Source organism: Pristiophorus japonicus, chromosome 8, assembly GCF_044704955.1.
Source record: "Pristiophorus japonicus isolate sPriJap1 chromosome 8, sPriJap1.hap1, whole genome shotgun sequence".
NCBI classification, from domain to species: Eukaryota; Metazoa; Chordata; class Chondrichthyes; family Pristiophoridae; genus Pristiophorus; species Pristiophorus japonicus.
Window position 1 is genome coordinate 11,163,121 of NC_091984.1, and position 16,592 is coordinate 11,179,712.

Below are 16,592 nucleotides of genomic sequence, written 5' to 3' on the forward strand. Positions count from 1 at the left end.
GACCCATTCACCACAAGGCGCGAGCGGTACCTCACATGATGAGGGAGAGAGTAGAAATCGAGCTGGACAGGCTGCAACGCAAGGGCATCATCTCCCCAGTGGAATTCAGCGAGTGGGCCAGCCCGATTGTTCCAGTACTCAAAAGTGATGGCGGCGATTATAAAGTAACCATTAATCGTTTCTCGCTACAGGACCAATACCCGCTACCTAAGGCAGACGACCTATTTGCGACGCTGCAGGAGGCAAGTCGTTCACCAAGCTCGAACTGACTTCGGCCTACATGACCCAGGAGCTGGAGGAATCTTCGAAGGGCCTCACATGCATCATCACGCACAAGGGACTGTTCATCTACAACAGATGCCCATTTGGAATTCGGTCAGCTGCAGCGTTCTTCCAGAGAAACATGGAGAGCCTACTTAAGTCGGTACCACGCACGGTGGTTTTTCACGGTGGTTGGTCATGGGTCGGGACACCGTCGAGCACCTACAAAACCTGGAGAAGGTCCTCCAGTGACTGGATCGCGAAGGGCTGCGGCTAAAGAGGTCGAAATGCGTCTTCATGGCAACAGAAGTGGAGTTTTTGGGGAGGAAGATTGCGGCGGATGACCTTTGGCCGACAGACGCCAAGACAGAGGCTATCAGGAACGCGCCCAGGCCACAGAACGTCACGGAGCTGCGGTCGTTCCTGGGACGACTCAACTATTTTGGTAACTTCCCACTGGGGTTAAACACCCTCTTAGCGCCCCTAAATATGTTATTGCGTAAAGGTGAGACCTGGGTATGAGGAAAAAACCAAGTAATTGCTTTTGAGAAAGCCAGAAACATTTTATGCTCCAACAAGCTGCTTGTATTGTATAACCCGTGTAAAAGACTTGTGCTAGCATGTGATGCGTCGTTATACGGAGTTGGTGTATTACAACAAGCTAACATTGCGGGGAAGTTGCAACCTGTTGTCTATGCCTCCAGGAGCTTGTCTAAGGCCGAGAAGGCCTACAGCATGATTGAGAAAGAGGCATTAGCATGTGTGTTCGGGGTAAAGAAAATGCATCAGCACCTGTTTGGCCTCAAATTTGAGCTGGAAACCGATCACAAGCCCCTCATATCCCTGTTCGCTGAAAACAAGGGGATAAATACTAATGCCTCAGCCTGCATACAAAGGTGGGCACTCACGCTATCAGCGTATAACTATATCATCCGCCACAGGCCAGGCACCGAGAACTGTGCAGATGCTCTCAGTCGGCTACCATTGCCCACCACGGGGGTGGAAATGGCGCAGCCTGCAAACTTGTTGATGGTGGCTCAGCCCGCAGACTTGTTGATGCTTATGGAAGCGTTTGAAAATGATAAATCACCTGTCACGGCCTGCCAGATTAGGACTTGGACCAGCCAAGACCCTCTGCTGTCCCTAGTAAAAAGCTGTACTGCATGTTAGGAACACAATAGATATCATCCCTTATTTTCTTAGTTAGCCACGGATGGTTATCTCTTCTACAGTCTTTCCTTCTCCTTGGGATATATTTTTGTTGCGAGCTATGAAATATCTCCTTAAATGTCTGTCACTGCTCATCAACTGTCCCACACTTAAATCTATTTTCCCAGTCCACTTTAGCCACCTCTGCCTTCATACCTTTGTAGTCTCCTTTATATATGCTTAGTACACTGGTTTGAGATCCAACTTTCTCACCCTCCAACTGAATTTGAAATTCAACCACGTTATGGTCACTCATTCCTAGAGGATCCTTTACTCGGAGATCATTTATTAATCCTGTCTCATTATACAGTACCAGATCTAAGATAGCCTGCTCCCTGGTTGGTTCCGCAATGTACTGTACAAGGAAACTATCCCGGATACACTCTATGAACTCTTCCTCAAGGCGATCCTGGCCAATTTGCTTTGTCCAGTCAATATGAAGGTTAAAATCGCCCATGATTATTGCTGTTCCTTTTTTACAAGCCTCGATTATTTCTTGATTTATACTCCGTCCAACAGTGTAGCTGCTGTTAGGGGGCCTATAGACTACGCCCACCAGTGACTTTTTCCCCTTATTAATTCTTATCTCCACCCAAACTGATTCAACATCTTGATCATCTGAGCCAATATCATTTCTCACTAACACACTTATCTCATCCTTTATTAACAGTGCTACCTCAACTCATTTTCCTTTCTGTCTGTCCTTCCAAATTAAGAAATACCCCTGAATATTTAGTTCCCACTCCTGGTCACCTTGCAACCACATTTATGTAATGGCTATCAGATCATACCCATTCGTATCTATTTGTGCCGTGAACTCATCTATTTTGTTGCGAATGCTACATGCATTCAGATAAAGAGCTTTTAAATTTGTTTTTATACCATTTTTTCCTGTTTTGACACCACTTTCTGATTCACCTTTATGTTTATACATTCTGTCCCTTCCTGGCACGCTCTGGTTTTCATTTCCCCCAGTGCTACCCTGCTCTATTGCCTTCTCCTTATTCTTTGACTTTTTACATTTTTGCTCACCTGAATCTGCCCCCCCCCCCCCCACTAATTAATTTAAAACCCTCTCGACAGCCCTCGTTATTTGATTTGCCAGGACCCTAGTCCCAGCACGGTTTCAGTGGAGGCTGTCCAAATGGAACAGCTCCCTCTTACCCCAGTACTGGTGCCAGTGTCCCATGAACCAAAACCCATTTCTCCCACACCAGTCTTTGAGCCACGTGTTTAACTCTCTGATCTTATTTACCCTCTGCAAATTTCCTCGTAGCTCAGGAAGTAATCCAGAAATGATTATCTTTGTGGTTCTGCTTTTTAATTTGCCGCCTAGCTGCTCATACTCCCTCAGCAGAACCTCTTCCTTTGTCGTGGACCACGACAACTGGATCTTCCCTCTCCCATTCCTAGCTCCTCTCCAGCCCTGAGAAGATGTCCTCACCCCTGGCACCGGGCAGGCAACACAGCCTTCGGGACTCGCGCTCTCGGCTGCAGAGAACCTTATCAAATGAGCACATGTCGGAAACATTTTGATATCTGGGAACAGTGTAAGAGATTCAGAAGGAGTGTAGCGAGTATATTTTATTAAAAGCAGATTTTAAAGAACACACACACATGCTGGGAACAGTTGCATTTCCCCTCGTTACCTCACCCAAATACTCAATTTGATGAATATCAGCTGTTTCGGTCCTCAGGTAGTGTGCATGCATCTAGCAGAGGCACTGGATAGCAACCAGCAGTGGGAACCCTGGCTGATGTCCTGCCATCTAACTCAAGGACATTTGAGGTGTATTGTAGCGGCCCCCTTACTGCCACTTCAACTGAGATCAACTGACCCGGCACAGGTCACGGATTCAACCTAGGAGCTCCTGGTCTGTCTCGCCCAGTGGCTCATCTCTTTAACAACCTGACCCATTGGGGAGTTGATGTGTTTTGTATAAAGTTTGTGGAATATGCAATAACAACGACAACAACTTTTAACAAAAAAAATTTGTTCTTGCAAGGCCGGCATTTATTGCCCATCCCTAATTGCCCTTGAGAAGGTGGTGGTGAGCCACCTTCTTGAACCGCTGCAGTCCGTGTGGTGAAGGTACTCCCACAGTGCTGATTTTGTCGCTGAGGTTTGGTACAACTGAGTGGCTTGCTTGGCCATTTCAGAGAGTGGTTATGAGTCAACTACACTGGAGTCACATACAGGCAAGGATGACAGGTTTCCTACCCTAAAGGACATTAGTTGGACCAGTTGGGTTTTTACGACATTCTGGTAGCTTCATGGTGACTGATACTGATACTAGCTTTAAAAAAATTTATTTAACTGAATTTAAATTCCCTAGCTGCCATGGTGGAATTTGAACGCACATCTCTGGATTACTAATCCAGTGACATAACCATTATGCAACCTACCCTACTTATATTTCCATACTGCCTTTAACATGGTAAAATGTCCCAAGGCACATAACAGAAACATAATTAGACAAAAATGTGATACATAGAATCTTAGAAAATTACGACACAGAAGGAGGCCATACGGTCCATTATGCCTAAAATTACGACACAGAAGGAGGCCATACGGTCCATTATGCCTGTGCCGGTCAAAAAAGAGCTACCCAGCCTAATCCCACCTTCCAGCACTAGGTTCGTAGCTCTGTAGGTCACGGCTGTGTCACATGATCCACATAAGGAGACACCAGGAAAGGTGACCAAAAGCTTGATCAAAAGAGGTAGGATTTAAGGAGTATCTTAAAGGAGGTTTAGGGAGGGAGATCCAGAGTTTAGGGCCTAGGCAGCTGGAGGCTCGGCCACCAATGGTGGATTGATGAAAATTGGCGATGTGCAAGAGGCCAGAATTGGAGGAGCGCAGAGATGCATTCTGTATTATGTACAGTGAGATACTTTTAGTGGCAAGAATTCAAAATTCATCAATGGGACTGAAAGAGGCTTTTATAAAACCATTCACTAATGTAATATGTAATGTACTTGTGTGGAGTAGGCAGCACTCTACAATGTTAGTGGAAGAAACAGTATAAATATCTGACTTTGCGAGCCACTACTGATACCAGTGGATGTGGTGCATTTGGATTTCCAGAAGGCATTCGATAAGATGTCACGTAAAAGATTACTGCACAAGATAAACGTTCATGGGGTTGGGGGTAATATATTAGCATGCTCAGAGGATTGGCTAACTAACAGAAAACAGAGAGTCTGGATAAATGGGTCTTTTTCTGGTTGGCAAACAGTAACTAGTGGTGTGCCGCAGGGATCGGTGCTGGGGCCTCAACTATTTACATTCTTTATTAATAACTTGGATGAAGGGACCGAGTGTAATAAAGCCAAGTTTGCTGATGATACAAAGATGGGTGGGAAAGCATATTATGTGGAGGACTGTAGAGAGGGCTTTAAACTAATTAGTTGGTGGCGGGGAGGATTCAGGTGAGCAAAAATTAAAAAAGTCAAAGAATAAGGAGAAGGCAATAGGGCAGGGTAGCACTGGGGGAAATGAAAACCAGAGCGTACCAGGAAGGGACAAAATATATAAACATAAAGGTGAATCAGAAAGTGGGGTCAAAACAGGAAAATTTTTTTTAAAAAACAAATTTAAAAGCTCTTATCTGAATACATGTAGCATTTGTAACAAAATAGATGAGTTGACGGCATAAAAGTTTCAAATGGGTATGATCTGAGAGCCGTTACAGAGTCGTGGTTGCAAGGTGACCAGGACGGAACTAAATATACAGGGGTATTTGACAATTCAGAAGGACACACAGAAAGGAAAAGGAGTTGGGGTAACTCTGTTAATAAAGGATGAGATCAGTGCATTAGTGAGAAATGATATTGGCTCAGATGATCAAGATGTTGAATCAGTTTGGGTCGAGATAAGGAATAATAAGGGGAAGAAGTCACTGGTGGGCGTAGTCTATAGGCCCCCGAACAGTAGCTACACTGTTGGACAGAGTATAAATCAAGAAATAATAGATGCTGTAAAAAAGGAACAGCAATAATCATGGGTGATTTTAACCTTCATATTGATTGGACAAAGCAAATTGGCCAGGATCGCCTTGAGGAAGCATTCATACAGTGTATCCGAAATAGTTTCCTTGAACAGTACATTGCGGAACCAACCAGGGAAAAGGTTATCTTAGATCTGGTACTGTATAATGAGACAGGATTAATAAATGATCTCCTAGTAAAGGATCCTCTAGGAATGAGTGACCATAATGTGGTTGAATTTCAAATTCAGTTGGAGGGTGAGAAAGTTGGATCTCAAACCAGTGTCCTAAGCTTAAATAAAGGAGACTACAACGGTATGAAGGCAGAGATGGCTAAAGTGGACTGGGAAAATAGATTAAAGTGTGGGACAGTTGATGAGCAGTGGCAGACATTTAAGGAGATATTTCATAACTCGCAATAAAAATATATCTCAAGGAGAAGGAAAGAATGTAAGAGAAGGGATAACCATCCGTGGCTAACTAAGGAAATAAGGGATGGTATCAAATTGGAAACAAGGGTATAAAATATGGCCAAGGCCAGAAGGTAGGGCCAGCAAAGAACGACTACAAAAATGATAAAGAGAGGGAAGATAAATCATGAAAGTTAACTAGTACAGAATATAAAAACAGATAGTAAGAGTTTCTACAGGTACGTAAAAAGGAAAAGAGTGGCTAAAGTAAATTTTGGTCCCCTAGAGGATGAGACCGGGCAATTAATAATGGAGAACAGGAAAATGGCAGAGATGTTGAACAAATATTTTGTATCGGTCTTTATGGTAGAAGACACTAAAAACATCCCAATAGTGGATAATCAAGGAGCTATAGGGAGGGAGAAACTTAATACAATCACTATCACTAAAGAAGTAGTACTCGGTAAAATAATGGGACTAAAGGCGGAGAAGTCCCCTGGACCTGATGGCTTACATTCTCAGGTCTTAAAAGAAGTGGCTGCAGAGATAGTAGATGCATTGGTTGTATTTTACCAAAATTCCCTGGATTCTGGGGAGGTCCCAGCGGATTGGAAAACCCCAAATGTAACGCCTCTATTTAAAAATGGAGGTGTACAAAAAGCAGGAAACTATAGACCAGTTAGACTAACATCTGTCGTTGGGAAAATGCGAGGGTCCATTATTAAGGAAGCAGTAGCGGGACATTTGGAAAAGCATAATTCAATCAAGCAGAGTCAGCATGGATTTATGAAAGGGAAATCATGTTTGACAAATTTGCTGGAGACCTTTGAGGATGTAACGAGCAGGGTGGATAAGGGGGAACCAGTGGATGTGGTGTATTTGGATTTCTGGAAGGCATTCGATAAGGTGCCACATAAAAGGTTCCTGCACAAGATAAAAGTTCACGGGATTGGGGGTAATATATTAGCATGGATAGAGGATTGGCTAACTACCAGAAAACAGAGAGTCGGGATAAATGGGTCATTTTCTGGTTGGCAAACAGTAACTAGTGGTGTGCCGCAGGGATCAGTGCTGGGGCCTCAACTTTTTTTACAATCTATATTAATGACTTGGATGAAGGGATCGAGTGTAATGTAGCCAAGTTTGCTGATGATACAACGATGGGTTGGAAAGCAAATTGTGAGGAGGACCCAAAAAATCTGCAAAGGGATATAGACAGGCTAAGTGAGTGGGCAAAAATTTGGCAGATGGAGTATTATGTGGGAAAATGTGAGATTATGCACTTTGGCAGATAAAATAGAAAACCAAATTATAGTTTAAATGGAGAAAATTTGCAAAGTGCTGCAGTACAGAGGGACCTGGGGGTCCTTGTACATGAAACACAAAAAGTTAGTACAGCAAGTGATCAGGAAGGCGAATGGAATGTTGGCCTTTATTGCAAAGGGGGATAGAGTATAAAAGCAGAGAAGTCCTGCTACAACTGTACAGGGTATTGGTGAGGCCACACCTGGAGTACTGCGTACAGTTTTGGTCTCCGCATTTAAGGGGCCGTCCATTTAAAACTGAGACGAGGAGGAATTTCTTCTCTCAGAGGGCTGCAAATCTTTGAGACGGAGATAGATAGATTTTTGAGCGATAAGGGAATAAAGGGTTTTGTGGAGTGGGTAGGGAAGTGCAGCTGAGTCCATGATCAGATCAGCTATGATCTTATTAAATGGCGGAGCAGGCTCGAGGAGCCAAATGGCCGACTCCTGCTCCTATTTCTTATGTTCTCATATTCTTATGTATGTATGCAATAGAGTTATTTTATGTCTACTTACAGCGGATCAACCATTTTCCGGGAATGGGAGAGATTTGTCGCAAGGACTGTCTGGCAAGAAACATGGCGAAGTAAGTGGTACAGACCTCCGAGCACAGTTTCTGTCTTGACGGGAATCAAAATCTCATTTGAGGCACCTTGGCATTTACAGTGGATAATATCATTGAGTGCGCACTGTGCAAGAATTGGCAAAGCCTGACTGTAGGCCAGCAAGGGCTGGTGTTCACAGGGACATTTCTAACTCTGCTTGGACCGACTCCTGGAGGTATAGTCACATGACCTCCCTCCACCCGCCCCTCCCCACTCTCCCCGCCCGACCCGTCCATCCTTACGAGGCTCCGCCTTCCCCAGCCAATCGGAAAGCGATCGGACTCTTCCTTTTCCCATTGGACGATTCCCGGCTGACAGTCAAACAGACATCTTGCCCATCTCCGGCATTTTAATCGCTAATAAATGAAAGAGTTCAAAGAAAATGAAAAAGGAGCACAGCATTTTGTTTAAGGCCCTATGATCTTCCACAGTTGCTCGCAGAAATGTCCTGCAGATTAATCTTTAATTTTTGGAGACAGAGGGTTGCTAATCCTGCATACCAGGACAATAACTACCAATAGCATCCTGAGCAGCTTAACCCTGTTCTGTCTCAGACTGATGCAGTTGGCCAATATTAATAGACAATTATCCTCAGCTGTTCTGTGTGGTCTTCTCTATATTGTAGTTATGCTGAATGATACGACATATGTCAATGCTAATAAAGTAAGATGCAAGATGTGTTGGGGTTTATCTCATTTATATATGCATTTAAATTATATAGTAATGAATAATGGGGATACTTGATTTTAGGAACATAATAATAGGAGAAGGCCATTCAGCCCCTCGAGCCTGTACCGCCATTCAATGAGATCATTGCTGACCTGTGTCTCAACTCCATTTACTGTCCTGTTTCCGTAACCTTTAACACCCTTGCATAACACAAATCTGTCAATCTGTTTTGAAATTTTTCAATTAACCCCCAGCCTCAACAGCTTTTTGGGGGTAGTAAGATCCAGATTTCCACCACCTTTGTGTGAAGAAATGTTTCCTGACATCAGCACTGAATGGCCCAGCTCGAATTTTAAGGTTGTGACCCCTTGTTCTGGACTCCCCCCACTAAAGGAAATAATATTTCTCCATCTGCCCAATCTACTCCTTTAATTGTCTTAAATACCTCAATTAGATCACCCATTAATCTTCTATGTTCAAGGGAATACAAGCCTCGTCTATGCACCTGGCCTCATAATTTAACCCTTTAGGCCCCGATATCCTTCTGGTGAATCCATGCTGCACCTCCTCCAAGGCCAATATATCCTTCCTGAGGTTTGGTGCCCAGAAATGAACGCAGTATCCAGTGGGGTCTGACCAGAGCTGTAACATAACTGATGTCAACTCTTGTATTCTCCAGCACTAGTCGGAAATGGCAGCCCCTGGATCAATTTCCATTTCCTGGCCCAGGATATTGAGGGCGATACCTTACCGTTACCTGCCTGAACTGGACTAACACAGGACAGGATGGGAAAGGAAGCTGGGGCCTTCTGGTCATGGGTCAGTCACACGCTGCCTTTGCCCACTTCAGGGCTGTATGATTTAAAAGACCTTGCATAATAATAACGATGTAACGAACAGGGTGGATAAAGGGGAACCAGTGGAAGTGGTGTATTTGGACTTCAGAAGGCATTCGACAAGGTGCCACATAAAAGGTTACTGCACAAGATAAAAGTTCACGGGGTTGGTGGTAATATATTAGCATGGATAGAGGATTGGCTAACCAACAGAAAATACAGAGTCAGGATAAATGGTTCATTCCCTGGTTGACAAACAGTAACTAGTGGGGTGCCACAGGGATCAGTGCTGGGACTCCAACTATTTTAAAATCTATATTAACGACTTGGAAGAAGGGACTGAGTGTAACGTAGCCAAGTTTGCCGATGATACAAAGATGGGAGGAAAAGCAATGTGTGAGGACACAAAAAAACTGCAAAAGGTCATAGACAGGCTAAGTGAGTGGGCAAAAATTTGGCAGTTGGAGTATAATTTTGGAAAGTGTGAGGTCATGCACTTTGGCAGAAAAAATCAAAGAGCAAGTCATTATTTAAATGGAGAAAGATTGCAAAGTGCTGCAGTACAGCGAGACCTGGGGGTACTTGTGCATGAAACACAAAGGTTAGTAAGTGATGAGGAAGGCCAATGGTATAAGAACATAAGAACATAAGAATTGGGAACAGGAGTAGGCCATCTAGCCCCTTGAGCCTGTTCCGCCATTCAACAAGATCATGGCTGATCTGGCCATGGACTCAGCTCTACTTACCCGCCCGCTCCCCATAACCCTTAATTCCCTTATTAGTTAAAAATCTATCTATCTGTGACTTGAATACGTTCAATGAGCTAGCCTCAACTGCTTCCTTGGGCAGAGAATTCCACAGATTCACAACCCTCTGGGAGAAGAAATTCCTTCTCAACTCGGTTTTAAATTGGCTCCCCCGTATTTTGAGGCTGTGCCCCTAGTTCTAGTGTCCCCGACCAGTGGAAACATCCTCTCTGCCTCTATCTTGTCTATCCCTTTCATTATTTTAAATGTTTCTATAAGATCACCCCTCATCCTACTGATCTCCAATGAGTAAAGACCCAGTCTACTCAATCTATCATCATAAGGTAACCCCCTCATCTCCGGAATTAACCTAGTGAATCATCTCTGTACCCCCTCCAAAGCCAGTATATCCTTCCTCAAGTAAGGTGACCAAAACTGCTTTTGTACTCCATCCCTCTCACAATGAAGGCCAACATTCCATTCGCCTTCCTGATTACCTGCTGCACCTACAAACTAACTTTTTGGGATTCATGCACAAGGACCCCCAGGTCCCTCTGCAATGCAGCATGTTGTAATTTCTCCCCATTCAAATAATATTCCCTTTTTTTGTTTTTTTTCCCAAGGTGGATGACCTCACACTTTCCAACATTGTATTCCATCTGCCAAACCTTAGCCCATTCGCTTAACCTATCTAAATCTCTTTGCAGCCTCTCTGTGTCCTCTACACAACCCGCTTTGTGTCATCTGAAAATTTTGTTACACTACACTCTGTCCCCTCTTCCAGGTCATCTATGTATATTGTAAACAGTTGTGGTCCCAGCACCGATCTCTGTGGCACACCACTAACCGCCGATTTCCAACCCAAAAAGGACCCATTTATCCCGACTCTCTGCTTTCTGTTAGCCAGCCAATTCTCTATCCATGCTAATACATTTCCTCTGACTCCGCGGACCTTTATCTTCTGCAGTAACCTTTTGTGTGGCACCTTATCGAATGACTTTTGAAAATCTAAATACACCACATCCATCGGTACACCTCTATCCACCATGCTCGTTATATCCTCAAAGAATTCCAGTAAATTAGTTAAACATGATTTCCCCTTCATGAATCCATGCTGCGTCTGCTTGATTGCACTATTCCTATCTAGATGTCCCGCTATTTCTTCCTTAATGATAGCTTCAAGTATTTTCCCCACTACAGATGTTAAACTAACCGGCCTATAGTTACCTGCCTTTTGTCTGCCCCCTTTTTTAAACAGAGGTGTTACATTAGCTGCTTTCCAATCCGCTGGTACCTCCCCAGAGTCCAGAGAATTTTGGTAGATTATAACGAATGCATCTGCTATAACTTCTGCCATCTCTTTTAATACTCTGGGATGCATTTCATCAGGACCAGGGGACTTGTCTACCTTGAGTCCCATTAGCCTGTCCAGCACTACCCCGCTAGTGACAGTGATTGTCTCAAGGTCCTCCCTTCCCACATTCCTGTGACCAGCAATTTTTGGCATGGTTTCTGTGTCTTCCACTGTGAAGACCGAAGCAAAATAATTGTTTAAGGTCTCAGCCATTTCCACATTTCCCATTATTAAATCCCCCTTCTCATCTTCTAAGGGACCAACATTTACTTTAGTCACTCTTTTCCATTTTATATATCTGTAAAAGCTTTTACTATCCGTTTTTTGTATCTTGGTCTTTATTGCAAAGGGGATGGAATATAAAAGCAAGAAAGTCTTGGAACAGTTGTATTGGTGAGGCCACACCTGGAATACTGTTGTACAGTTTTGGTTTCCATATTTACGAAAGGATATACTTGTTTGGAGGCAGTTCAGAGAAGGTTCACTTGGTTGATTCCGGAGATGAGGGGGTTGACTTATGAGGAAAGGTTGAGAAGGTTGGGCCTCTACTCATTGGAATTCAGAAGAATGAGAGGTGATCTTATCGAAACGTATAAGATTATGAGGGGGCTTGACAAGGTGGATGCAGAGAGGATGTTTACATTGATGAGGGAGACTAGAACTAGGGGGAATAATCTTAGAAGAAGGGGCCACCCATTTAAAACTGAGATGAGGAGGAATTTCTTCTCTGAGGGTTGTAAATCTGTGGAATTCGCTGCCTCAGAGAGCTGTGAAAGCCAGGACATTGAATAACTTTAAGACAGAGATGGACAGCTTCTTGACCCTTAAGGGATGAAGGGGTTATGGTGATCGGGCAGGGAAGTGGACCTGAGTGCATGATTGGATCAGCCATGATTGTATTAAATGGTGGAGCAGACTCGAGGGGCTGTATGGCCTACTCCTGCTCCTATTTCTTATGTTCTTATGTTCTTATAATAACACCTAGAGTACTGCATACAGTTTTGATCTCCTTATTTAAGGAGGGATATTCTTGCATTGGAGACAGTTCAGAGAAGGTTCACTAGGTTGATTCCTGAGATGAAGGGGTTGTCTTATGAGGAAAGGTTGAGCAGGTTGGGCCTGTCCCCATTGGAGTTTAGAAGAATGAGAGGTGATTTTATTGAAATATATATGAACTTCTGATGGTGGTTGACAGGGTAGATCGTGAGGGGATGTTTCAGCTTGTGGGGGAATCTAGAACTAGGGTGCATAGTTTCAGAATAAGGAGTCGCCCATTTAAGACCATTTCTTCTCTGAGGATCGTAAATCTTTGGAATTCTCTACCCCAGAGAGCTGTGGAGACTGGGTCATTGGCTATATTTAAGGCCGAGATAGACAGATTCTTGAACTATAGGGCTGTCAAAGTTTATGGGGAACAGGCAGGAAAGTGGAGTTGAGGCCAATCTTAATAAAATCTTATTGAATGGCGGAGCAGGCTCGAGGGGCCGTATGGCCTACTCCTGTTCCTATTTCTTATGTTCCTTTAATAATAATATGTTTCTAAACTACCTGTAATATATTAAAATGCTTACATCTGCATGCACTACCTGTCTGTGCTAATTGACTTTCTGTTTTCACATTTTTTCACATGTTTTGCCACAGGTTTTTGTGTCAGCTTTTCCATTATAAATCTCTAGCTCGACATGTACAATAGAAAGTCTGGGTTGCTTGTCCAGTATCATAACCACTACACTATCGTACCATACATTCCTAGAAAGCATGATATGCCACCAGTAAAACCACCCCGAATTTAGCATCAGTTGGCACTGAATTTAGTCATTTTAGGCAGGCCCGAGCATGGTGAGTGTATGAAATGGAGATTTTCGCACACTGACACAGGAGGTGGTGCTCCGGTGAGGTTGAGATAAAGGCACATTATTGAGGTATTATGAGACTCAGCCACAACCTCAGACGAGGTGCTGCCTCAGTACGATTGTCCTTCTCCATTTCTTGCATCAGTCATCCTACGACCTCCCACCAGCGAGAGTGCCAATGCAATGCACAAATGAAAAGGTACAGGGTGAGTTTTGTGTGCCTGCATATTGCCAGTGGGGCTTCTGTACATTCGCGTTTAAAAAAAAACAAAGACTCTATATGGGGATGAGCTCTCTGAACCGGGATTCTTCCGGGGTCATTGTTTGCCCGAGGACACTGTCCCCGGAAAACGGGGCCGTATGGTGAGCCTACCCTGGGGGTCCTTCCTTTATTATCCTTCTTCTACTTTTCAGAATGATCAAGAGCCAGTCTCAGGACTACTGCTTCACTCCCAGGACGTGGATCTTCCCCGCGGAGTACACTCAGTTCCAGAACTGCGTGAAGGAGCTACGAAAGAAGCGCAGACAGAAGACGTTTATCGTCAAGCCGGCCAACGGAGCGATGGGTCACGGGTACGTTCAGCTTTGTAATCGGGAGCTTTCCGCATTCCCCAACCCCCACACCCCAAACCCCACATCCTCCCACACCCCACACCCCCAACCCCCATACCCCAAACCCCACACCATACACCCCCAACCCCCACAGCCCACACCCCACACCATACACCCCCAACCCCCACACCCCAAACCCCACACCCCATACCCACATCCTCCCACACCCCACACCCCCAACTCCACCCACACCCCAGCCCCACACCCCAAACCCCCAACCCCCAAACCCCACACCCCACACCATACACCCCCAACCCCCACACCCCAAACCCCACACCCCATACCCACATCCTCCCACACCCCACACCCCCAACTCCTCCCACACCCCAAACCCCCAACCCCCAACCCCCACACCCCATACCCACATCCTCCCACACCCCACACCCCCAACTCCTCCCACACCCCAAACCCCACAACCCCAACCCCCACATCCTTCCACACCCCACACCATACACCCCCAACCCCACACCCCAAACCCCACACCCCATACCCACATCCTCCCACACCCCACACCCCCAACTCCTCCCACCCCCCAAAACCCAAACCCCACACCCCAAACCCCACACCCCACACCCCCCACACCCCACACCCCACACCATACACCCCCAACCCCCACACCCCAAACCCCACACCCCATACCCACATCCTCCCACACCCCACACCCCCAACTCCTCCCACACCCCAACCCCACCACCCAACCCCCAAACCCCACAACCCCAACCCCCACATCCTCCCACACCCCACACCATACACCCCCAACCCCCACACCCCACACCCCACACTCCATACCCACATCCTCCCACACCCCACACCCCCAACTCCTCCCACACCCCAAACCCCCAACCCCCAACTCCCAAACCCCACACCCCATACCGACATCCTCCCACACCCCACACCCCCAACTCCTCCCACACCCCAACCCCACACCCCCAACCCCCAAACCCCACACCCCATACCCACATCCTCCCACACCCCACACCCCCAACTCCTCCCACACCCCATACCCACATCCTCCCACACCCCACACCCCCAACTCCTCCCACACCCCAACCCCACACCCCAAACCCTCAACCCCCAACCCCCAAACCCCACAACCCCAACCCCCACATCCCCCAACCCCCACATCCTTCCACACCCCACACCATACAACCCAACCCCCACACCCCAAACCCCACACCCCATACCCACACCCCACACCCCCAACTCCTCCCACACTCCAACCCCACACCCCATACCCACATCCTCCCACACCCCACACCCCCAACTCCTCCCACACCCCAAACCCCCAACCCCCAACCCCCAAACCCCACAACCCCAACCCCCACATCCTCCCACACCACACACCCCAACCCCCCACACCCCATACCCCACACCCCCCACACCCCAAACCCCCAACCCCCACATCCTCCCACACCCCGCACCATACACCCCCAACCCCCACACCCCAAACCCCACACCCCATACCCACATCACCCCACACCCCACACCCCCAACTCACCCCACACCCCAAACCCCCAACCCCCAACCCCCAAACCCCACAACCCCAACCCCCACACCCCACACCCCAACCCCCACACCCCAACCCCCACACCCCAACCCCCACACCCCAACCCCCACACCCCAACCCCCAAACCCCACACTCCCAACCCCCACACCCCAACCCCCACACCCCAACCCCCACACCCCACACCCCCACACCCCCACACTCCCACACCCCAAACCCCACACCCACACCCCACACCCCACACCCCCACACCCCCACACTCCCACACCCCAAACCCCACACCCACACCCCAAACCCCACATCCCACACCCCAAACCCCCCAACCCCACACCCCCAACCCCCACACCCCCAACCCCCAACCCCCAAACCCCACAACCCCAACCCCCACACCCCACACCCCAACCCCCACACCCCAACCCCCACACCCCAACCCCCAAACCCCACACCCCCAACCCCACACCCTCAACCCCCACACCCCCAACCCCCACACCCCAACCCCCACACCCCCACACCCCAACCCCCACACCCCCAAACCCACACCCCAAACCCCACATCCCACACCCCAAACCCCACATCCCACACCCCAAACCCCCCACCCGCAAACCCCCCACCCCCACACCCCAAACCCCACACCCCACACCCCACACCCCACACCCCAAACCCCACACCCCAAACCCCACACCCCACACCCCACACCCCAAACCCCACACCCCATACCCCACACCCCACACCCCACACCACCACACCCACACCCCACACCCCCACCCCCTCCCCACACCCCAACCCCACACCCCACACCCCACACCCCACACCCCAAACCCCACACCACCACCCACCACCACCACCCAACCCCACACGCTAACCCCCACACCACCAACCCCCACACCACCAACCCCCACACCCTACCCCCACACCCCCAACCTCCACACCCCCAAACCCCCCACCCTACACCCCCACACCCCCAACCTCCACACCCCCACACCCCCCACCCTACACCCCCACACCCCCAACCTCCACACCCCCACACCCCCAACCCCCACACCCCCATACCCCACACCCCAAACCCCCAACCCCCAACACCACCAACCCACACAACCCACACCCCAAACCCCACACCCCCAACCCCCATCCCCACACCCCAAACCCCACACCCCCAACCCCACACCCCCAACCCCCAACCCCCACACCCCCAACCCCACACTCCACACCCCCACACCACACACCCCACACCCCACATACC

At 47.7% G+C, this 16,592-nt stretch overlaps 1 protein-coding gene across 1 annotated transcript in view; it reads left to right on the forward strand.

Moving 5' to 3' along the window:
- ttll7 (tubulin tyrosine ligase-like family, member 7) overlaps window positions 1-16,592 on the forward strand; it is a 283,178-nt gene that overhangs the window by 57,516 nt on the left and 209,070 nt on the right. Inside the window, 2 exon segments of the mRNA XM_070886446.1 lie at window positions 7,692-7,759; window positions 13,651-13,809. Coding sequence (XP_070742547.1) covers window positions 7,692-7,759; window positions 13,651-13,809 — 227 coding nt within the window.